The sequence below is a fragment of the Siphateles boraxobius genome, unplaced genomic scaffold (genome assembly GCF_051911475.1).
Source record: "Siphateles boraxobius isolate OS27281-9 unplaced genomic scaffold, OSU_SipBor_1 5, whole genome shotgun sequence".
Classification (NCBI taxonomy): Eukaryota; Metazoa; Chordata; class Actinopteri; order Cypriniformes; family Leuciscidae; genus Siphateles; species Siphateles boraxobius.
In genome coordinates, this window is record NW_027509141.1 from 16,536,489 (window position 1) to 16,561,696 (window position 25,208).

Genomic DNA, 25,208 nt, shown 5'->3' on the forward strand with positions numbered 1-25,208 from the left:
TTCGTTTACTCACAATCATTTCTTTTGAAATCTATAATTTTCTTTCATCTGTGGATTATCGAAAAAGTTTGATGACTGGTCACTCTTTTCAATCTAAATATAAGTTTTAAGACTTAAAAAAAGGACACAAAAGTGTCATAAAAGTTTGACATACTGTGTGCTATAGTCCAACTCTTCTGAGGTCATACGAGGTCATCAGTCTGTGTGCAGTAACTTTACTTGTATTTAAACCAGGAATATTTCTTTAAAGAAAGCTGGACGAGTTGATTCAGTGTGTTATCTTAAATACTGCAAGTGCAACTTTAGTGAATTCTAAACCCACTTATAAAAAAACACATCAACGATTAGAATAAATCTAACTTAATGTTTAACACTGAACAGATTTAAATATTTACATGAATAATTTTCCCTATTCTAAGTATTGCATCACAGCACATGGACTTCAGTATGTGAGAATGGCTCACAGGAGATTAAAGCTGTGAAAGGTAACACGGGTGACAGCAGATACAATTCTGAAATAGTGTGTTCAAGTCTGTCTCGAATGTGATAAGAATTCATAAAGAATTCATAATTTCTCAAGGTCTGCTTGCTTTCAGTTAATCACATTTTCAAACAATTAAATAAATCAAACTGAAGATGCCAAAAGAATCGGGTCCATCTTACACTATTTATGTCCAATAATGTTGCAAGATTATTTATTTTCAATAAATCAAATGTTTTGCAGGGGCTATTTATAGCAAGCGAAAAATGAATGTGTTTAAGATATTTACTAAACATAAGTGATGATTTAGTAACTGAATGTTAGGATGTCAATTGAAAAGCCATATGGATGAGTGATGAAACATCTTCAAACGAAAAGAAATAAGTCCAGTCATTGCAAATAAAAACCACATGAGATTTGTTTTTTAAATCTGCCTTTCGAGTATTTTGTGGATTTGATATTTTGCCATTAAATGCTGAAATTTCCCAATGACAGGTTTAGTAAGACATGCTCTGTTACCTTCAGAAATACCTGTCAGGGAAAATCTGCTATAATAGCTTTCTCTCCTCTCAAGTGCTGGATGAGTTGACCTACAAGAGAAGCGGTCACAGGTTGAGTTGAATCCGTGGCTCAGGGCAGATGGAAAGCTCAGGCTGTCAGAGTGAACCAATGCCATCGTCCACTTCAAGAGCATCACCTCACCAATCACACACTTAAAGCACCGATATTGGATTTCAGCATCCACAACAAAATGAAACCTGTCAAAAAGTTTTGGTTACCTTTGAAACATGTACTATTTATTATTCCTTTTTCTGTCTTTGGAAATAAATATTTGATTGTTCCGTGTGCACACACACACACACACACACACACACACACACACACACACACACACACACACACACACACACACACACACACACACACACACACACACACACACACACACACACACACACACACACACACACACACACACACACACACACACACACACATATGAATATATAACAAGACACAAAGTACTCAGCTTGTGCAACACGTCCTGCTTTGGTTCATACATATTTAAACTAATGTCCACCTGCCAAATATAAATATTCTGCAGAGTAGAATATTATTTCAAATAAAATCCCCATTAATTGTATATATTTGGTATGAAACAAAAGGTAATAATTTTATTCTAATGTCATGAAATAACTGGAAGTATGTGATGCTGAGATGTTCTGAATGTTGTTACTTATAATGCAATTTGGAAATAACTTCTCAGATTTGATTCTAGGAGCGCACTACCTGTAACCAGACTGGATAATCCTCAATTTCAAGAGGGGAATTCCCTTTACCCCGCTGAAAAGACCAGTCTGCTCTCTGTCATGTTTTGGATGAGGGGGTGCTGGTGTCTGACCTTTAGCTAGGCCAAGTTTCACTGGTTATTGTATGTTTTGCTAGTTAAAAGAAGGGCGCTGCTGGTCCACAAGGTAATATAATAATTTAAAAATGTGAAACCATATTTAGAAGATGTTACAAAAAAGTGGTATACAATATATCAAAAGCAATTTATCATAGAAGAGCCAAAAGCGTTACTGTGACAGGTTCATAAGATAAAGAAGAGCATAAATTAAAGAAATGTATGCTTAAATTATAGAACATTATTTTGCTATTTTAATGCATAAATTAGAGAAAAGAGAGAACAGGAAATTAGTAAAAGCTACACTCTCTAACTTTTGACCCTAGTGTCTTGCAGAAGAATATTGTTTAGGCTGTAATTCTACTCTGCTCTTCTATACACATAAATGGGGTTTGAGGCGCAGATGTACACAAATTCAGGACAGAGCGCATGAACAAATAAATGACAGTTTCCTTATTTTTACAACAAATTCCACGGAGGTTTGCCATTTTGAATGTCCCATGCATGGTCACATTTTCTTGTTTGTGACTATACATTTACATTTAATCATTTAGCAGAAGCTTTTATCCAAAGCGGCTTACAAATGAGAAGAGCTATAGAAGCAATTAAACTAACAATAAGACAACAATATGCAAGTGCGGTGGCCCTTCCCAGTTTAATCTAACGCAGTATACATAATAAAAAAATAAAATAAAATAGATGTAGAATAGAAGAGAAAAGAATAGGCCTATATACTCCCACACCATGTACGTGCTGACATGCACTTGCGAATCAACTACTGTAGGCTGTTACATTGTTCCGTTAAATCTGTCCCAACAGCTCTTAAATATAAATCATTATAGGTTTTTGAAAGTAATTTTGTTTTGGAAGATCGATTTTTTTGCACTCTTACATTCATTCATATTTTATTTTTTTATCAGCTTAAAGCTAAATAAAAAAAGTTTTAAAGGACAAGTTTGGTATTTTACACTTAAAGGTACAATATGCAGGATTTTTGCAGTAAAATATCCAAAAACCACTAGGCCAATGTTATATATTTTGTTTTGTTTATTACTTACAATATCCCAAATGTTTCCAACTATTTGTAAATCGTGATAAAATTGCGATTTTAACCAAGGAAACGGGACATGTGAGCAGGGGTGAGGAGTCGCCAGTCAATAGCGTCATATTCGTGTTAGCCTCGGTTTCCGCCAGGTTTCCGCTCGCACTTCGTAAGTAACCATGGCGACAGACGTTGTCAACCTGGTTATTGCCGTTATGCCTAGCAAGACGCTCACGCTGTTGTTGTTTTGTTTAAACATTATGGACCATGGCATGCAGACTTTGAGACAAAAAGAGGACTAAAACGAAGATCAACATCTTTCGAGATGCCGAGAGCTCCACGACCACGACTAACTTCGACTTGACAGAAATGCGATGTGTTGCATGTACTTTATTAGACAGGTGAGCAAATGTACATAAAACTAATTAACTGACCTGTGTGAGTATTAATTCAGCACTTGCGTGTAGTTCGATAGAATGAAATGTCCTAATTCTTTTATATCCGCGGGACTCGCGTTGTGTGTGGCGCTGGTAACATATGTCTGGCAATCGCGCCCTGCTTCCCACCACAGTCATGTTAAAAACATCAATGTATTCACTCATCCATAAAAGATCCATCAGCTTGACGACAAGATCCATAATCCAGCTTAATGTGTAATATACGTCATCAATATACATCTTTGTTATTTTAAGAGGTTAATGACCACTGGTGGAGAAAATTCCTGCATATTGTACCTTTAAAGCCCTGTTTTAAGATCGTTTCTGATTAAATAGAACGGTTAAGATTGAAATTTGGACAAATGCTGCTATCCCGAGAATTTTCGGTTTCTGTGTTAGTACGTAAATCTCTCCATCTTTCAAATGCCGAACCGATGTTGGTCCTAGTTTTATTACGGGCACTGTCGCTTTCTTTCGTTACTTCTTTCTTTTCAGCAGGTGTCCTCTTTTCCTGTGTTGTTTTTGACCTCCTAGCTTTTGAGGTTAACCGAGGAATTGGAATCTTTTCCGCCATCACTCTTCCTTACTGCGCAAACTTCAGGCGTGTGCATGTGATTGTAACGTGCGCGAACGATGGCGTGTGCACGAACTGTGATTGAAAGTCAGATCTCACACCCCCCTGCGCTGATTGGACCCGATGATCCGGGAGCGGTGGATTTTTTGCAAAACAAATAACACGCTCCAGGTGGAGTTAGAAGCTCGGTTTTTTTTTCTAAAACCACTTTATTAATGTTTTTCTGTTGAATTATAGTGTCGATTTCACTGAATATGATCAAAAAAATTTTGCCGACGGCAGCTTTAATTAAATTTCCTACTGTTTCGGAGAGAAATGTAGTAGGCCTATAGCACGTTAATCTGCCAGTCGTGGGTCTTTCATGCGGAGACTCTATTCATGTGCTTGCATAATGATGCATTTAAAAGGTGATGACCAAATGTATCATTACAAAAGGTCACAATTGGATAACATTGAATAAATATCTTTTCGTCAGGTTAGATACTGATAGTTAATCATTCATACCCCTTAATCTAAACCTCTCTACTTAACCTTCAGACTCGCATATCCGCCATGTTTGTAGTTTTGTAACACTTTTTATTTGTATTTGTAGTTCTAATGGAAACCTCGTCCAAGGCACATGGTAGTGGGCAATATAAGCCATTTGAGTGCGCACGGATCTCCACTTCAGATTCTAACTGGAAAAAGTAGACAATCCGGGTATCTTTGGAATACTCATTTCAACATACTACGATTTGGGACACACTAATTCTAATTTTGATTAGGCTAATATTTAAGACGGATAGTATATCCGAGTGAAATGGCTTCTCGAACAAGAAAAATGTAGAACAGGACTTAATTTTGTCGGGAATTGATTGGATCTTGTGGTTTGCTATTGCTGTGATCTCATGTGAGTGACAGCTTGTGTCCTCATGCCAGTAAACACGTCATCAGAGAGAAGAGATGTTTCTGCAATAGGGAGAGAAGTTGTTTTGATTAAAGGTTATAAGGGCACATGAATTTAAAAATAATAATAATAATAATTTTATATATAAACATGTATATATATATATATATATATATATATATATATATATATATATACACTGAACACAATTAGAAACACAACACTTTTGTTTTTGCCCCCATTTTTCATGAGCTGAACTCAAAGATCTAAGACTTTTTCTACATACACCACAAAAGGCCTATTTCTCTCAAGAATCTGCCAAGATAATCCATCCACCTCACAGGTGTGGCATATCAAGATGCTGATTAGACAGCATGATTATTGGACAGGTGTGCCTTAGGCTGGCCACAATAAAAGGCCAGGAATGAGACCATTGTCTGCAGGAATGTCCACCAAGGCTGTTGCCCGTGAATTGAATGTTCATTTCTCTACCATAAGCCGTCTCCAAAGGCGTTTCAGAGAATTTGGCAGTTCATCCCACCGGCCTCGCAACCGCAGACCACGTGTAACCAAACCAGCCCAGGACCTCCACATCCAGCATCTTCACCTCCAAGATCGTCTGAGACCAACCACTCGGACAGCCTTAGGCTGGCCTTTTATTCTGGCCAGCCTAAGGCACACCTGTGCAATAATCATGCTGTCTAATCAGCATCTTGATATGCCACACCTGTGAGGTGGGTGGATTATCTTGGCAAAGGAGAAGTGCTCACTAACACAGATTTAGACAGATTTGTGAACAATATTTGAGAAAAATAGGCCTTTTGTGTACATAGAAAAAGTCTTAATTCTTTGAGTTCAGCTCATACAAAATGGGGGCAAAAACAAAAGTGTTGCGTTTATAATTTTGTGTATATATATGTGTGTGCATGGATAAATCATTTATTATATCAAGGTGACTTTAAATCTAAAAATATTTTAGACATGTCTTCAGCTGTTTTCTTTGAGTTTGTGATATAGTCTCTTATATAAGCTTTTCCTACCACAGAGAGATTGAGAAGTGTAGAAAGCTACAATAACCAAATAACACATAACAGCCAAATATTTGTTATTCTTTCTGGGAGCCAGTACTTATCGAAATGCATTGATAATACAAATAGAGGTAGTGTTATTATAATTTTTCAGCATGCAAAAAAAGGGGAGCCCGTGAGACTCTAGTGTCTGCCAGTTTAATGAGTAGGAAAAATCTGCTTAAGCCTTATCACCAAGTTCAAGTTGCTGGGTCTCATTCTAATCTCACACTAATAATTGCATGGATTATTCTTATACGCACATTTATAAGCACTAATTCGCCACATGTGCATATGAGCGATTACTAATTTGATAAATAAAACATGCCCAAACTCTCTATATAAGGGCTTTCCGTAAAACCTTTCCTAGTTTCCCAGCTAACATTCTCAGAACTTTGGTTAATGTTCTTGAAAGGTTCTCTCAAAAATGAAAAAAACTTCTCTCAGTAACATTAATAGAATGTTGGTTAAAAGTTATCTGGTCTTTAATAATGTTCTCAAAACGGTAGCACAAAAACTTTATTCACACATTTCCTAAAATGTTTTATTTGGAGGCTCGTCCAGCGGTTTTTAACGTTACTGCTTAAGAACGTCCAGAGAACATTCAAAAGTAACATTACCATAATGTTTACAAAATTATAAAATTGAATGTTCCCTTAATGTTTTTAAAAACTGGATGTGTATAATGTTCAGAGAACATTCAGAAATAATGATTTGAAATAATGAACTGATTGATTTCACTTTTTTAACTTTAGTTAGTGTGTAATGTTGCTGTTTGAGCATAAACAACACCTGCAAAGTTACAACGCTCAAAGTTCAAGCCAGTTTATTCAAAGTATAAACAGCTTGTAGGGACTACAATGAGCTTCTTCAAGGGATATAACATCACTGACCCTAAAATTTACATACATCCTACCCCCGGGAACCCGATTTATTATCATGACGGAATATGCTAATCAATGAATAGAACAGTTAACTCCACATTAGCTACATAAATTCATCAACTAACCATTCATAAATGTCCTGTTGCATTCAACATGTTGTCACTTCTTGAGTTTCTCCATCTTTGTCCGACTCAGGTTTGAAGGTTTGAAAATGGCTCACACACACACACACACACACACACACACACACACACACACACACACACACACACACACACACACACACACACACACACACACACACACACACACACACACACACACACACACACACACACACACACACACACACACACACACACAGCAGCTCATTTGCATTTAAAAGGACACAAAAATACAGCGCATTTTTGCTCACCCTCAAAAAGTGACAATTTTAACATGCTATAAAAACATCACATTTTGAGCTAAAACTTCACATGCACACTCTGGGGACACAAGATACTTATTTTACATCTTGTGAAAAGGGCATTATAGGACCTCTTTAATGGTAATAACAATAACAATAACAAAACATCACATTTTTGTTTGCTTAGTTACAGCCTTTCTGTAAAGATATTACAAAGCAAAATCAAGTGTGGAATCTCCTCAAAACCAGTTCAAACACAATAAACACCTCTTATACAGACCCGGATTGCAGACCATGATTAGCCAGCTATGTATATATATATATGCATTTTCATGCCATTTTTAACCTTTCAGCTCTAGCTATAACACACCTTTTCTTACTTGTTTACTATTGTGAATGAGACTCACTATTATGGCATGTCAGTGTAAAGCTTTAAAGGTGTACATAGAAATATTTATGTTGCACTAGCCGATATGGTCATCTAAATAACATTCACAAATCCGGCACCGAGGCAACACCATGGACCCTGGGTGATCCCACAGCGGAAGACACGAGCCAGGACCAGACCAAGGACTTCCCCGCCCCTCCCGGTCTTCGAGATCTCCACCCGGAACCGCTTCTCCCCTCTTCGCGAGCCGGAACGTGACGCCGCCGTGATCATCGGCACTTTCATGGTCCGTCATGTCCGTGCTACCTCAGGTAAGCGTAAGGTGCGCACTCACTGCTTTCCTGGTGCTCGTGTTCTTGATGTCGCTGCACAGATTCCCGAGATCCTGAACGGTGACGAGCGCGTCAGAGCTGTGGTCCTACACGCGGGGACGAACGACATCAGGCTGCGGCAGACGGAGGTTCTGAAGAAGGACTACAGAAGCCTGATCGAGACGGTTCGCAGCACATCGCCTGAAGCAACGATCATCGTGTCTGGACCGCTTCCCACGTACCGACTAGGACAAGAAAGGTTCAGTAGATTATTTGCTCTAAATGAATGGTTAATGTCATGGTGTAATGAACAGAAACTGCTCTTTGTAAATAATTGGAATCTGTTCTGGGAGCGACCTAGGCTCTACCGTGCTGATGGCCTGCACCCCAGCAGAATCGGAGCGGCTGTTCTGTCGGACAACATCTCCTAGACGTTACACGCCATATGACTAGTAAGTCAAAGTCCAAATCACAGTCTTTGCTGTCCCAACTTAATTGATATAAGTAGTGTAGAACATTATATAGAAACTGTGTCTATTCCTCGCTTAGTGAGGCCAAACAATAAATCTAGTGTAGGATCTAGCAAAAATCTTATTGTAATTAAACCAGAAAATCTAAATATCAGTGAACAAAAACAATTTCTAAAGCTAGGTCTTCTAAACATTAGATCGCTCACACCTAAGGCGGTTATTGTAAATGAAATGGTCACAGATAATAGTTTCGATGTACTTTGCCTTACTGAAACCTGGCTTAAACCAAATGATTATTTCGGTCTAAATGAGTCTACTCCACCAGGATACTGTTATAAGCATGAGCCCCGTCTGATCGGTCGTGGCGACGGTGTTGCAACTATCTATAGAGATATTCTTAATGTTACTCAGAAAACAGGTCACAGGTTTAATTCGTTTGAAGTACTTGTGCTAAATGTTACGCTCTTAGATGCAAGAAACAAATCCATATTATCTCTAGCCTTGGCTACCCTATATAGACCTCCAGGGCCCTATGCTGACTTCCTAAAAGAGTTTGCATACTTTCTCTCAGATCTATTGGTCAATGTCGATAAAGCAATAATTGTTGGAGACTTTAACATACACGTAGATAATACAAATGATGCGTTAGGGACTGCGTTTACAGATTTATTAAACTCCTTTGGGGTCACGCAAAACGTCAGTGGTCCCACTCATCGTCTAAATCATACACTAGATTTAATTATATCATATGGAACCAATCCAACTGATATAAATATTATACCGCAAAGTGATGATCTCACTGATCATTACATGGTAACTTGTATAATACGTACTGCTGAAATTTGTCATGTTGCGCCACGTTATAGACCAGGCAGAACAATCCTTCCAACCACTATAGATAGATTCTCAAATAGCTTACCTGATCTATCTCAGCTGCGCAGTGCACCCAAACAAACAGATGAACTAGAGGAAATTACTAGCAGTTTGAGCACCATGTTCTCTAGTACACTAGATATTGTTGCACCAATTAGATTAAAAAAGGTTAGAGAGAAAACTAAAGCACCATGGTACAACAGTGCTACGCATGTTATCAAGAGAGAAACTCGTAACTTAGAGCGTAAATGGAAACAAACTAATTTAGAGGTCTTTAGAATCGCGTGGAAAGACAGTATGTCAGGTTATAAAAAGGCTCTAAAAGCAGCCAGGGCTGAGCATCTCCGCAAACTAATAGAAAATAACCAAAATAATCCAAGGTTTTTATTCAACACCGTGGCTAGACTAACAAATAAACAAATATCACCAGAGCAAAATATTCCATTACAATATAGTAGTAATGATTTTATGAATTACTTCAATGAGAAAATAGAAAGCATCCGAAACACAATTGTAAATATACAATCCTCTATGATGTCTTATGATTCAGCCTCAATTATGGCCCCTCTAGAACAACTACACCGCTTTACAACTATAGGACAGGAAGAGCTAAATAAACTTATCATTGCATCTAAACCAACAACATGTTTATTAGATCCAATACCCACTAAACTACTGAAAGAAGTGTTACCTGTAGTCGAAGAGCCTCTTCTTAATATTATTAACTCGTCTTTATTTTTAGGTCATGTTCCAAAAATATTCAAACTGGCAGTAATAAAACCTCTCATTAAGAAACCGCAATTAGATCCAAATAACTTAGCAAATTACAGACCCATCTCAAATCTTCCATTTATGTCTAAAATACTAGAAAAAATTGTGTCCGCTCAATTGTGCTCTTTCTTACAAGAAAATGATATCTATGAAAAATTCCAGTCGGGATTCAGAACGCATCATAGCACAGAAACTGCGCTAGTTAAAATTACAAATGATTTACTTTTAGCTTCTGACCATGGCTGTATCTCAATACTAGTTCTACTCGATCTTAGCGCTACGTTCGATACTATCGATCATAAAATACTCTTGGATCGACTACAAAACTACACTGGTGTTCAGGGACAGGCATTAAGCTGGTTTAGATCGTACTTATCAGACCGTTACCATTTTGTCTGTTTAAATGGGGAAAAATCAAAGATAACGTCAGTAGACTATGGAGTGCCGCAAGGATCGGTGTTAGGCCCTCTGCTATTCTCAATATATATGCTGCCACTTGGTAATATTATAAGAAAACATGGAATTAATTTCCACTGTTATGCTGATGACACTCAATTATATATCTCATCACGACCAGATGAAAACACTAACTTATCTAAATTGACAGAGTGTCTAAATGATATAAAATGCTGGATGACGTGTAATTTCCTGCTATTAAATTCAGATAAAACGGAGGTACTACTTATTGGTCCAAAAAACTACCCACAAAATCCCTTACAATACAACTTTAATTTAGAAGGATGTCCTGTTACTTTATCCACTACAGTAAAAGACCTGGGTGTTATACTAGACCGCAACTTGACTTTCGAAAATCATATTTCATATATTACAAGAACCGCCTTTTTCCACCTTAGAAACATTGCTAAGCTACGTAACATGCTATCTGTTTCTGATGCAGGAAAGTTAGTTCATGCATTCATGACCTCGAGACTAGATTACTGTAATGCTTTTTTAGCTGGCTGTCCTGCATCCTCAATAAACAAGCTACAGTTAGTGCAAAATGCAGCTGCTAGAGTTCTTACTAGATCAAGAAAATATGATCATATAACACCTATTTTATCATCTCTACACTGGTTACCTATTAAGTTACGTATCAATTACAAAGTATTCCTACTGACCTATAAAGCCCTAAATGGTCTAGCTCCTGTGTATTTAACAGACCTTGTATCGCCATACAATCCATCGCGCTCTTTAAGATCACTAAATTCGAGGCTTCTGGTCATTCCTAGGATATCTAAGTCCACTAAAGGAGGGAGGGCGTTCTCGGATTTAGCTCCTAAACTCTGGAATAGCCTTCCTGATATTGTACGAGACTCAGACTCGCTGTCCCAGTTTAAATCTAGATTAAAGACGCATCTCTTTAACCAAGCATTCACTTAATGCTTAACCTTTGATACTACTGCTGAATCAGTTCGAATGCATTAACATTATGAACAGCAGCTATGATAATTATTTCCCATCTGCCTTTCTGCTGTTATCTCGGGACGCTAGTCCCGAGGTAAATAGCGTTCGTCAGCTCCAGTTTGTATCCAGCCTCTCACGGAGACTTCAGATGCCCCAACGCCTGTGAAGAGACGACTCGACGCCTGTGAAGAGACGACTCAAAGCCGGCGATATGTTATGCCATAAATTAATACTTGATTAACTAACTGTATTTTTCTATGTACATTTCCGAAATGCAATTTCTGTAAAGCTGCTTTGAGACAATGTGTATTGTGAAAAGCGCTATACAAATAAATTTGAATTGAATTGAATTGAATTGAAATCCCAACTGGACACAAGACCTGCAATAACTATAAGACTTTGATCAGGTTTGAATGTGTATTAGCATAAATGAGATTTGAGACATACAGGAGACGTACAACATCCCAACACTTATTAATCTTTACTTTTTATTTTGGGGTGAGACATGACATGGACACTTTCTTGACAGACTTTGTGAGCTTCACCCACACACAGATATAAGGTGTTGAGGTATGAGGCTGTTATGAACACATGTGTCAGAGTCTTGAATTTGATGTTTTGAACTAAGCTAAAAGTGAGCAACCTTGGTTAAAACCAACTATATTGTTCAGTTCTTGCTTTATTTCGTAGTTAATTTCACACATACAATACAATTACAGAAAAAGTAAATACTACAACAACAAAAATATATGATATTATGAACAATAATTCTGCTAGACATTTCCACTTTTTCTCTAAAAGATTATTAAATTTCTTTCCCCTATCTGCAAGTTAAATATTTTGCTATAACCTTATAATATATAATTTGACTTTTTTTTCATAGAGCATAAGTCATTCCTTACAGGGTTTATTGTAAGAGAGTACTGGTTAACCTAACGCGCCGCATTGTGCAGAGCATTGGATCTAACCTTGTTGCAAGTGGAACATGTGTGATAATATTGTCATCAGAGAGACCCTGACCTTCATTTGCAGTTTGTCTGTCTACATACAGGGGGCAGTAGTACAGGGATGAGGAATTACAGCGTGAGCTTTTAGAAGAACAGATCCTGTCATGTTTGCTCTCTACAACACTGACCCAGAGGGGTGGGAAAGGTGAAAGTTTAGGGGACTCAGTGTCTGTAAGAACTCCAGAGCCTGGATCCCACAGCGCCCCCTGCAGCTCCAGTCCAGACAGACATATAGCACTTGGGGGTGGAGAGGATGGTGATACCGTATCATGTAGCACCTGTGTGAAAAAAAGAAGAAACAAGCTAGGTAAATCGTATGGCACTTTCAATGAATACAGTAACTTTGGTGTACTTTGGTTAGAGGCGAAGTTCTATGTTTGTTTGTTTTTTAGTCTTGAAGGAACTACAATCACCTGCCACTTTATTAGGTACAATTGTTCAACTGCTCGTAAACGCAATTATCTAATCAGTTAATCACATGGCAGCAAAGCAATTCAATGCATCATCAGATTAGTTATGTAGGCATGGTCAAGACGATCTGCTGAAGTTCTAACTGAGCATCAGAATGGGGAAGAAAGTTGGTTTATGCTGCAATCAAAACTTCCTACTTCCCACTTCTGAATTTATGGGTATGGGTTCAAGTTCAAGAGCTGGGATTGTTGTCGGAAACAGGGATCATGGAGGACACCAGATTTATTCTTGTTGGGAAAATCTTCTTAAAGCCAAAATTATATTTAGCGTTTCATTCATTGACAACCATATAAATATTCCGTACAATCTATAGTCAGCGTGCTAACTGTAATTTCGTGTCAAATACATGCTATTTTCACTATGTATAAAACATACAATACACTTCAAATGATTATTCATATATGTAAATATGCACTACTTTAACGACAAAACCAGGGAATGTAGCTGTTGTGGATCGTTCTCCCCTCTGCCAACTTGGGAACTTTGTTATAAAAATTATCCCAGAAGTTCCCAGTGCTAAATATGACTTGAGAGACATTTTCACTATGAAATTCACATTTAAGATAATTCCGATAGCACGTAAAGACAGCAGTGAGTGACTGAAACTCTGAGTTTCATAAACTGCTGATCTATTGGGATTTTCACACACAAACCTTCTCTAGGTTTTTCAGAGAATGGTCCGAACAAGAGTAAATATCCAGTGAGCGGCGAAAATGCCTTGTTGATGGCAGAGTTCAGAGAAGAATGATCAGACTGGTTTGAGCTGGTAGAAAGTCAACAGTAACTCAAATAACCACTCATTACAACTGAGGTCTGCAGAAGAGCATCTCTCTTGAATGCATAACATGTCATACTTTGACGCAGATGACTTACAGCAGCAGAAGAGGAGAAGCAGAAGGGAGATTCACATCATGGATATAGACCCGACAAATCTGCAGCAACTACGTGATGCTATCATGTCAGTATGGACCAAAATCTCCTAGTAATGTTTCCAGCACCTTGCTGAATCTATGCCACGAAGAATTAAGGCAGTTCTGAAGGAATAAGGGGGGCCAACTCAGTACTAGCAAGCTGTACATAATAAAGTGGCCGGTGAGTGTACAGTATATGTTTGATAAACTGTTAAATAACGTGAAATTAACCTAGCATAAAAAGTAGCTAGTTTTAAACAAATCCATTGTCTGAATTTTGCCATTTTCCATAATATTTTGTTCCATTTTTACACAAATTGAAGTGCTGACTCTATTCGTCCAAGTCATCGGTTACTTTAGTAACAACCCTGTTACTAAATTTGCTGTGAGGAAAAGTTATAAAACAAATATTTTTATTCAATTCATGGTAAATATAAGAATCAATAATTAAAAACGAATTCATTCCCAACTAGCTAGCCCTTATTGAGCGACAGCTTATTTTATGATAAATTTGTAACAATGTTTTTTAACCATGTTATACATTCTAGCATTTTTTATTAATAATATTTTAATTTGATCATTTTTAATTTTATTTTAAAAATCACACAAATCAGAGTAACAGAGTTGCAAAGATTGCTTACCTAAAAAAATAAAAAAATACTTTTAAATAATCAACATTTCAATCTCTAGGTTAAGCACCTCTGTTTACTGACAAAAAAACAACAACAACTCTTTTTAAAGAGTTTCCGATTCTATTTTGTACCCTATTTGTGGAATTTATCTGGGTGATTTTTCCAGACGGTGTTTGAAAAACTGAGATTTACCTTGAAATGCAAAGAGCAAAGACTGATATCCTTCTTTTGGATGTGGGCTGCATCTCTGATCAGCGCTACCAGAAAGCCTCTGGGATTGAGAAAGGCAGCCAGTCGATAAACATGAGGTGCAATACTGGATGACTTCTCCCACAGGTATGACCTGAGGAGGTCTGCTTGAGTCTCCAGACATGAGAGAGCTGATGATGTTAGATATGCAGCAGTGGAGCTTGTCATGTTATATTTAACTGGCTGAAAATTGTTTGAAAGAAGGGAAGACACCAGCGAATCCAGACGCTCCCACTCTTCCAGGAAGAAACAACGCAACGGACCAAGAGAAGCAGATTCCATTCCCATGCCAATGTCCATTTTCCTCAGCTTGTCTTGTAAAGATAGCAACCTTTCCCAAGCCATTCTATAGTCTGTAAGTTCTTGGGGTTGCATTAAAAGACTGGTGTCTCTGACATCAGCATAAATGTTCTGTGACTGATGCAGTATAATGTTGAGGGTATGACTTTTTAGCTTCACCAGTTCACCTGCCATACCTGGACTAAAGCCCAGAATCAATGGGTCCGTAGTGCTAGTGATACTTTGAATATGATGTCTCAAGTCTTTCAATAGGCCCCCATTTTCTGGGGAAAAAAATAAAAAAGTTGAATAAGATAAAAAGATAAATAAGTGAAGCATTTAAGAACCCATTAAATGTTTAATTATTATAGGGAACTTAAAAGTAGTGTATAACTGTGGTTCTCATTTAATTCTTTGACTCCAGGGCCCCACGAGTGTCCACAACAATATTCAAAGACCCCCTTCCCCTTTAGGCTGATAGGTTTCCTCTGGTACATCTATAGTATTGACAAAGTTTTGTTTTAAATTGAATTTAGAATAATTAAATGTCCGAATACGCAATGTTTTAAGAGCTTAATATAAACAAATGAATGTTTTTCAGCCAATTAATTTATATGACTTTTCCAGCTGTCTGTGATTTATTAGACAAGAATTAAGGATAAGGATTTTAAAATATATATTGTTTAACAATTTACTAGGAAAAAAATGTTTTAGATTTAAGATTTATTAATTTACATGACTTTCCCAGATCCAGAAATATCAAAATAACCCTATTTTCAGCCAGAAATGTCACGACCCCTATTGTAACCGCGAGATTCAACACTTTTTTACAACAACTCAACCAGACCTCAGATCTTTTTTTGTGTATGGCTTAGGCGGGATTTATTTAAATGAGGGATATTGTGACGTGTACGTTCCTGTAGGAAAAAACGAGGCCTACCTCGGTGGTGGGGGGTTTGCTGTTGGAAGCATGCCTACATGCTCATGTTTACCACCACGGGGCCCCCTAAAGTTGCACCGGTTTCACGGCCCTAGTTTCAAGGATTTCAGAAATAGTGCTTACTGATATAGAGAATAACTCCTTTTGAAATGGACTCCCTAGTGGGTCCCAGGCCCCCTAGCTAAGAACCACTGCTATATAGTTTTTGGAAATTTAAGTGATATTGTGTGCTTGCATACCAAATCTTCCTGTAAAGTTAATGATATCTGAAAGAATGTGTTGGCCACGTCCCCATGATGTAGACTGCTGACTTAGACATGCCCTAACCACACTCTGCACAGCTGCTAGATCAGCAAGGTCTGACATGTGGCTCCCATAAACCAGGTGACCTGTTGAGAGAACAGATCAACTAACATAATTTGTATTGAACCAAGAAAATGATTTTAAAGCATTTCATGTGCCAGCAGTACCTGCTATGTACTCTAATGCTTCAGTGGGATCACTACAGTGTTTGGTTATGCGGTGATGTGCATCAATCAGAGCAAGTAGATCTTCCTGAGTCCTATGAATGGAAGAAAGATTGAGTTAGAATGATTCATAATGTATTGTACAGTGATGTGAGTTCAAATCCTCACCAAAGGTAAAGCTGTCCTTGACCCAGGTGTTTGAATGTTTGTCTCTGCAGCAGGACAGAGTGCAGGATGGCACACTGAATGTGAACAGTGTCTTCAGGAGAGAAGAAGAGTGTCTGTTTTACTGAGGACCACAATTCATCCTTCAGGTCCCAGGAGGAATCACACACCACGTGTAGGGCTCTAATCCTAACAGCAGCTGTATCAGATAATAGATTATGTACATCAGAGAGCATTTGTATGCAGTATACTCCAGAACTGCAGAGCAATCAACCCATTTACTTTCTCTGAAAAGGAACACATGCCTCTTTTTTTTCTTTAGACCTGGGGTCTGTTCTTCGTACCTCGCTTAATACTTCTCAGATGATATGACAGATGCCAGATCTTCTAATCATGATAATTGATCTCTGGTTAATTTGGTTCTTCAAACAAATTTGTGGATTTGATTAAAATTAAAATGAAGTTGTGTGATATTTCTGCGTGTTCTTGTGTTCATTGGAAAGGGCAGATACAATATCAATACTCGAAACCATGATCAGCAATGCAGTGATTGACTGCTGTCAAGACTGTTGACTGTTGGACTCGGGCAGAAATCATGTACATGGATGAGATAATGTATTAAATTTGAACGAGTTTGCAGGAGCGAATACTAATGAAAGACATGATCTCTCTGATTATGCTATGTTAGCCACTTGACAAAACGGTCTCTGAGGCATGGTAAAAACATGGTACTCGCGGTTAATCAAGAAAACAACTGATTCAAACAATAAGACTATATAACAATGATTAGTTTTCTGTTGGTAAATTTATCCAAACAGTTGCTCACCTGTTTAATAAAACACGTAATATATTAAAGTGTCTTTGGTGATTCCAAGGTTTCTACGAAAGTAAAACGGGAAATAGAGGGAAACGCGGATATGATGTAATTGACAGGCGACGCATGGAAACAGTCCGTGTCCTGGTTAAAATGACTTATTACTCTGGATTTAAACACTGTTGGAAATGTTTGGGATACAAGTAAACAAAATATATAACATTGTTCTAGTGATTTTTGGATATTTTAATCTAATAATCTTACATATTGTGCCTTTAAGAAAATAAATATGGTTAGTTTTATTTTACATCGACCTTTTCATTACACCATGGTGCAGACATTTTACTGATTATGATGTGTAATGCCTACCTGGGACTGAGTGAGGTCTGTCACCTTTAGTTATGAGCCACAGTCTGAACTGGGGATGCACAAGTTTTTCTGCACTTTCACCGCTTGGAAGAAGCCCACCATCTGTCTCCAAATCTGTCAAATGCACAGGTGGTTTACAATGAGATAATGAAGTCTGTGTAGTTTGTAGGTGTAGTTTAAATGGTTATTAGAGTCACCTTTTGTAGTGCAGGACACTACTTGTGTTAACTTGTTCACAACTCTGACATCCCAACAGTCCAGAAGATGACAGTTGTTCAGGACTAACCAGTGGCCATTTTGGACAGCGCTGTCCAGTGCCAAAAGAACAGCGTCTCGATGACAACCAGATCCAAAAGAAATAACACTCAGCTTCACCTGTTGACAATAATGACAGGCTGAATAATGATCACCCCTTCTTGTATAATAGCATGCATGACCATGATAACCTAAAGATATATATTTTTCATGAGCCATTTTTCCACCGTCAACGGATCTAAGAACAGCAAGGAACGATTCCAATTATTTTTCTACTAGAGCTTGGTTCAGCAAGGCATGATTACAAACCCGGGACATAATTCTCAACACGGTTGGCTAACCGAAGTAATGTAGTGATGTCGCCACTCAGGATTGGTCACTTGTCTGTTGCCTGGCTACCAGTTTCTCTGTAACTTGCCAAGTGCACTATTTGAGCAACATAGACAAAAGTTAATAATAAAATTAAAAGAAATAACACCTCCATGACAGGTATGAAAGCGAGGCTGTGAGGGAGAAAACTTACCGTGTTTTCAATGGTATCCACAGTAAAAAGCTTTATAAAGCTTCTAGATCTCTTTTAATTTTCCACAGCTCATGTTGTCTGGAGTTTTTTTGTCTACTGAAATTTCTTGGAAATATATCTTTGCAGTGTTCCTTTAGCAGAACCATCCAAAAACACATTAAATAACAGTACAACCCACTAAAGAGACGAATGTTTATCCTCACAGCCTCGCTTTCATTCAAAGGTGGTGCTGCTGTGAATAAGGTCTATTTACAACTCATACCGTCTGTAAACTCTTGTTAACAAGTTAACAACTGACGCATTTGTATTACATTCCAAAAAGCTCTGTTATCACAGTGGATAATGAAACCCTACGGCACGGAATGGAACAGTTAAGCAATGAGAATGGTTTGGATCGACTGTAGAAATGGATAGGGAGAGAGAAAGGTCATGAACTGATGAGGAGAGGAGGGGAAATGTCACAAGTTGGATTGAGCAGCACAGAGCACATGAACTAACCACTAGGCCAAAGCTCTGACTTTTGAAAATAGATCTTTTTTATTTCCACATGACTATGCCAGTGAGATTTGTTTCCATGATATTCATAGAACAGTGCCATGACCTTTTTAGATTGACAATCCCCCTGGAGTAAGTACCTTGCTCAAGGACACAATGGGGGCTCCTTGAAGGAATCAAACCAGCAATTTTTGGCTATCAGCCATGAGCCTAAACCACTACACCATCCATGGTTATTTCTACTAACCAGTGCTATTTTTAGTAGTGCCTCGTTTTAGTGCGTAGCCTTTAGTAGTGCCTAGTTTTAAATTAAGTTACATTTTAATTTGCTTTTGTTCTTTTTTATATTATTTATAATTAATTTATTTTATTTTTTGTCATTTTAGTACTTAGCAGTTAGTTGGTTAACGTTAGTTGCCAAAGCATTGTCAAAATTTTTGTTTCAGTTAAGTTTTTCATCAGATATTTATATTTTATTTTATTTCAAACAACTTACCCCTTTGTTGTCCGCTTGGCACTGAGCAACTTGTTTAATCAAGTGGAGAGGGTAGATGCTTACTGGCACTTCATTTTTATCTGGTAAATGTACAACTACAGGACCTTCATTCTTGGACAAAAGGTTGGAGATCATTTCCACAGAGTCCATTGGAGTGTCCTCAGCAAATGAATGCAGCATATGTCCTTGCGCACAGGCCGTAAGGTCCTCTTCCACTGCTGCTAGCCAATGAGGACACATCGTCTTCCAGAGAATAGCCCTCTGCATTGTGGACAAATGAGAGTGAGACTGACAAGGGACTGGTCCAATCACTGTGGAGGAAGGAAACCGCACGTATTCCCGCCATAGCTTGGACGAATTTACCAGAGATGACACGAGACCCCTGAAGGGTGCAATCATCTCTAATAGATAGACATCATCTCGAGAGTGTGTTTGAATCCAGCCAGGCAGCTTGGGGATAGACTGTGTGGATGGTGATAAAAAACACTCTGAAGATTTCCAATTGCTTAATCCTCTGAGGAAAGTGACTCGTTCTACTTCAGGGCAGCCCTCATTGTGCACAATAACGGCAACAGATACCAATAATCTGAATAAAGCAGAATGGGTCTGGAACAAGCGGGGTTTATACTGAGAAAAGACATGAGACACAATCCTGTAGGTAATCTCTGATATGACAGCTCTGGGCTTCATCTCTCTGTGAAATCTCACGTCTGGGCTCTCAAGAGCTAAAGCTGACCGTAACGTGTGCAGGAATCCGTGAAGAGTGAAAAGATAACATGGTGAAAGTCTGGCCACGTCCTGGAGTGCGTTGTAAAGGGATGAGGTGAGCTCTGCTATTTGATAAAAATCATCCATCAAGGGTTTGTGCTGATCTATCTCTTGAGATAGCTCCTTGATTTCTGTCTCAAGATCAATAGAGACACTCTGACATGTATACACGTGTGGAAGGAACTCAGGGTCCTGGAGAAGTGATGCAGATGCATGCATGACATACTCCATCAAGGAAATCTGCGATCATAATAAAATTGAAGTTAGGACATGTGCTATTAAGAATATTTCATAAAGCTTAGCTTTCCAAAAAAGATCTTAACTTCTTGACCACCCAACCTTGTTTTGAAAAAGTTTATGCTGAAGCATCTGTTTTTTTGTCTGTATTTGGTGATGTTGTTTCCACAGTTCTGAACACTCAGTCTGCATCAGTTCTGTCAAAATAAGGTCCCGAACTTCAGATGTGCTTGGAGAAAGATCAATCATTTGAACCTCCTCCAGGAAAGAAATGGGAATTTCTAGCAGAAAATGTGGAAAAGAGTTGATTAAAAGGCAACACCTTACAACAGGGGTTTTCAAACTAGTTCATTGGAAACCCAAATTGGTGCTGGGGGGTCTATGTAAATATGTGAATGGGGGGGGGGGGGGGGGGGGGGGGATGACTTTTTTTGTTAGGGCTGTCAAAGTTAACATTTTCACTTAAGATATTAAAAAACATGATAAACAAATTAAAAAAATTAAATTAATATCAATTTATTCTATTGAGAACACTAGTTACTTAATAGTAAGAAATACATTTTGTAAAAAATAAATATTGCAACTATGGGATGAAAGGCAATATTCTCTGTAGAACTGATTTTTGGACTATATTTATTGTGAAAACACTACACAAATAATTCTGAATTAATCTAAATATGTTGCTTTTTAATAATTTAATTAATATAATATAATGAATATAATATAAGGTTTCACTTTATTTTGATGGTCCCATTAAAACATTCTCTTGACTATAAGTAACGTTGCACCTACATGTCTAATGTCTGTAACTCTCATTAGAGTATTTTATAGACTGGTAGGGTTAGGGTTACAATAAGCTGACATGCAGTTGCAAAGTTTCTTATAGTCAGTAGAATGTCTGTTGGGGGAGTATCACATCACTATATAGAGTTAGCAGATATTAAGCATACTACTAATACTCTAATGAGAGTTAGTTGACATGTAGTTGCAAAGTTACTTATAGTCAGCAGAATGTTCAAAAGGGACCATCAAAATAAAGTGTTACCAAATATAATATAATATAATATAATATAATTTAGAGTATATTTTTTTAATTTATATTAAATATAGAGATAAATGAAAATGTACATGGATGCCTTTATTTTTTAGGAAGGGGGTCCAACAATCATCATATTTGGGGGTTCATGGAAACTTCAGGGGGAACTTCAAAACGGAGAATTTTTGGAAAATCCCTAATTTAGAGACCTCTAAAAGCATCATACAATGAGTATCCTGTCTGAATCAACACGATATAGCACATCCTTAAAGGACAAGTTCGGTATTTTACACTTAAAGCCCTGTTTTAAGGTCGTTTCTGATGAAATAGAACGGTTAAGATTGAAATTTGGACACATGCTGCTGGCCTGAGAATTTTAGGTTTCTGTGGTAGCACCCCCCTCCACAATGGTTTCATAGGGGCACTGGAACAATCATTTATAAAACGCATTAAACTTTAGTTTACAAAGACGTGAAACTCACCGAGTGGTCTGGGATGTTCACTGATATGCTCACACAAAAATCGCTGCAAAAGATGCTTTCCAACAGGTTTTATCATAGTTTTTGTCCAACTCCATTGACTTGTATTGGATGTTCTGTGAGGTACGGTATTACTCCGCCGACGGAAACGGAAATGGGGTTGTTTGTATTCTTTCTGTAGTCTTATGCAGTCGCGGTATTGTAGGCTACGCTATCCAAACATTTTAAAAAAATCAAAGCTATACGTGTCAACTTGGAAATGGATTCCGAGACAGGTTGCTTTCAAATAAGACAGCGACCTTCTGCTTCTTTTCATTTAGCTGACGCTTTTATCCAAAGCAACTTACAATTGCTACGCCCCACACCCCAGACCACTCTGTGAGTTTCACGTCTATGTAAACTAAAGTTTAATGCGTTTTATGAATGATTGTTCCAGTGCACCTATGAAACCATTGTGGAGGTGGGAGGTGCTTAACACAGAAACCGAAAATTCTCAGGCCAGCAGCATGTGTCCAAATTTCAATCTTAACCGTTCTATTTCATAAAAAAACGATCTAAAACAGGGCTTTAAGTGTAAAATACCGAACTTGTCCTTTAATCACTAACCATGTATCAGAGTTCGAACTGGAAGGGAAGTGCTCATTACAAGGTGAAAGTCAGGATGAGCAGTTTTAACTGGGTGGCTCTGACCAGGAGAACTGGCTGGTGTAACAAACTCCTGAAGGATTTGTAGGTTTGATATTGCTCGTTCAATATGCGTCACCAATACTCTTAGACCTGCAGTGGATGAAAGCAAGGTGAGATTAAAATTATTCACAGTGTAGATTTAAAAATCAAACTGAAGATCAAAACGAAGACATCGCAGATGACTGACCTTTTTTTGCTCCGTGATTTAGTTTATCAAGTAACTCTGGATCATCAGCAGAAACTATAAGTCCATATTTATCCTCCTTATAACCTTTTTCTTCACCTCTTGTATATCGACCTAAAAATTAATTTCACTATAACTGAAAGATATTTTAAAGCAGTAAGACATATAAAAAAAAGACAGATTTTCATACTGACCAGGATAAAACCATGTCTGAGGTTCCTCATCTTTATGATGATCTGCTAGTAGAGGGCAGCGCTGAGCCCATGCAACTTTGTGCCCCCAGTGAAGAACACTTCGGACCAGATCAGAGGAATCTCCATGGATGCGATGCAGATCTAGTCCAAGTATTCGATTTAAAGCAATTTGAAATGTCTTACTGATGGGAATGGACACGTACTTTTCACAAGTTGAGATTGGGGCATCATTGAAAAGTGCTGCACTTGGGTATTCCTGTTTCATTTCAATTTTACCAGTCAGACAAAGTTTGTGCCACTTCTGGAGCAGCTCTTGACGAACATCAGGCCCGAACTGACCCAAGTAAGTAACAGCAGCTGCCAAAATCAGGGCGTCACCTGCAATGCATTGTTTAGCCAACTCTGCTTCCTGTAATACACCAAAATATTAAGTCAAATAATGTCTTGTCTAGTTTCATTTGATCAATATGCACATTGCTTGAAAAATTCTGTTGAAATACCCATCGGCAACTTTAGCTACCTTTCCTTCTGATGTCCAATATTTAATGTGATGTTCAACCAGTTTGAGAGCAGCACACGACTCTCTCTCTTGAGCCTCTGCGGTACTAAGCTGGGCCTTCAGCAACTCCATGTCTCGTCTGTTGAGCTCCAGTTGTCTCACCAATTCAACTAGTCTTTCCTGCTCTGACTCCTCCTGCAGCCTCGCAACCCTCAACCGCGCTAGACTCTCAGCCATGAGCTCATCTAAATTGCACTTTTTAGCCTTTTGAGGTGCCATGTGGCGCTGTACGCAAGCATACTTGTATACTGCTGTCACCCAGCGACACAAAGATTCACAAGCCCGGCTCACATCTCGCACAGAGCTTGGCTGAAAGGCTGGTGCCTGTGTTATATGACTCAACTTTTGAATCATCTCATCAGTTAATTTAGAGCAGTCGAAAAATTCCAGTTCCTGTTGGAGCACAAGAGGGAAATGATACAAATCTCAAAACAAGTATTGCTTCAAAGGGTTCAGTAAGGGATTCATTTTACCTGAAAGAAGCTGGATTGCACCAAAAGTTGTCTGCTACTGTCCCAGCCACATGGACGGTTGAATAACATGCATATAATGTCCATGACCATGACGACTCCATCAGGCGGCATCCTGTAGTGACGCATCTCATCCAAGTCAGACTGGCTCAAAGACTGCAATGCATTCACAGCTGCTCGGTACAGTGGACTCACCTGCACACAACCAGCAACAGTGAAAATCCAATTTCAGTGTTTCCATTGTGTGATTATAATAATTAAACCAGACCTGTTTAAAGGCATCTCGAACTTGTTGCTGAACTTGATGTGACTGATTCTCTAGATTGGAAAGCCACTCTTCTTCCCGCAAACTTTGGTGACGGATTTGTTTCGAGATTTTTTGTGACGCATCCACCGATCTCTGCAGTTGGTCTAGACACTGCAATGATACAAGAATGCATACTTTACAATAGTGAAAAAAGAACATCTGTTTTGGATCTGAGCTATTGACACAAAGGTTTCAGGTCCAACCACTGCTCCATTTTCTCAGAGAGCCTGAACAATGTAAAATCACTTTTTGAACCTCATTTACAACTACATCCTACTCCATTTAACCATTGCTGCTGATATGTACCTTCTGTTTTTCTTCCCATTTGGCCCTAAAGCTCAGAACATCCTGAGTGTCCCTTGCAGCTGTGTCGGTCATGACCTTCACATCTGCTAGCACTTTTGCCAACCTAATAAGTAAATAAAACAAAGAAACAAACACAATAATTTTTTTTCAAACATTTCATACATGAATATAATGTTAATTTTTTTTAAATAATGGTTTAAAAGAAGCCTCTTATGATCATGGCTGCATTTATTTAATACAAATACAGTAATATTGTGAAATATATTACATTGTAATGTATTGTAAAATGTAATTTATTCATGTGATGGCAACGCTGAATTTTCAGAAGACATTATTCCAGTCTTTAGTGTCACATGATCCTTCAGAAATATTTCTGTTTTGGTACTCAAGATACATCTTGTTATTATTCTTACCTTATCATTATCACAGTTGAAAAGAGTTGAGCTAATATTTTGGTGGAAACCATTATAGATTTTTTCCAGGATTATTTTATAAATAGAAAGCTCAAA

The 25,208-nt window shown here is 38.0% G+C and overlaps 1 protein-coding gene across 1 annotated transcript in view; it reads right to left on the minus strand.

Moving 5' to 3' along the window:
- Positions 1-11,869: 11,869 nt before the first annotated feature.
- Positions 11,870-25,208, minus strand: part of dnhd1 (dynein heavy chain domain 1) — a 38,496-nt gene continuing 25,157 nt past the window's right edge. Inside the window, exons 27-42 of the mRNA XM_077202919.1 lie at positions 24,700-24,802; positions 24,355-24,504; positions 24,090-24,281; positions 23,578-24,009; positions 23,058-23,466; positions 22,867-22,977; positions 22,599-22,769; positions 20,580-20,758; positions 19,473-20,480; positions 17,901-18,078; positions 17,704-17,817; positions 16,524-16,719; positions 16,359-16,450; positions 16,128-16,277; positions 14,613-15,232; positions 11,870-12,684 (exon numbers count right to left, since the gene is read on the minus strand). Coding sequence (XP_077059034.1) covers positions 12,307-12,684; positions 14,613-15,232; positions 16,128-16,277; positions 16,359-16,450; positions 16,524-16,719; positions 17,704-17,817; positions 17,901-18,078; positions 19,473-20,480; positions 20,580-20,758; positions 22,599-22,769; positions 22,867-22,977; positions 23,058-23,466; positions 23,578-24,009; positions 24,090-24,281; positions 24,355-24,504; positions 24,700-24,802 — 4,483 coding nt within the window. The 3' untranslated portion in view covers positions 11,870-12,306. The remainder of the gene's footprint in view (positions 12,685-14,612; positions 15,233-16,127; positions 16,278-16,358; positions 16,451-16,523; positions 16,720-17,703; positions 17,818-17,900; positions 18,079-19,472; positions 20,481-20,579; positions 20,759-22,598; positions 22,770-22,866; positions 22,978-23,057; positions 23,467-23,577; positions 24,010-24,089; positions 24,282-24,354; positions 24,505-24,699; positions 24,803-25,208) is intronic.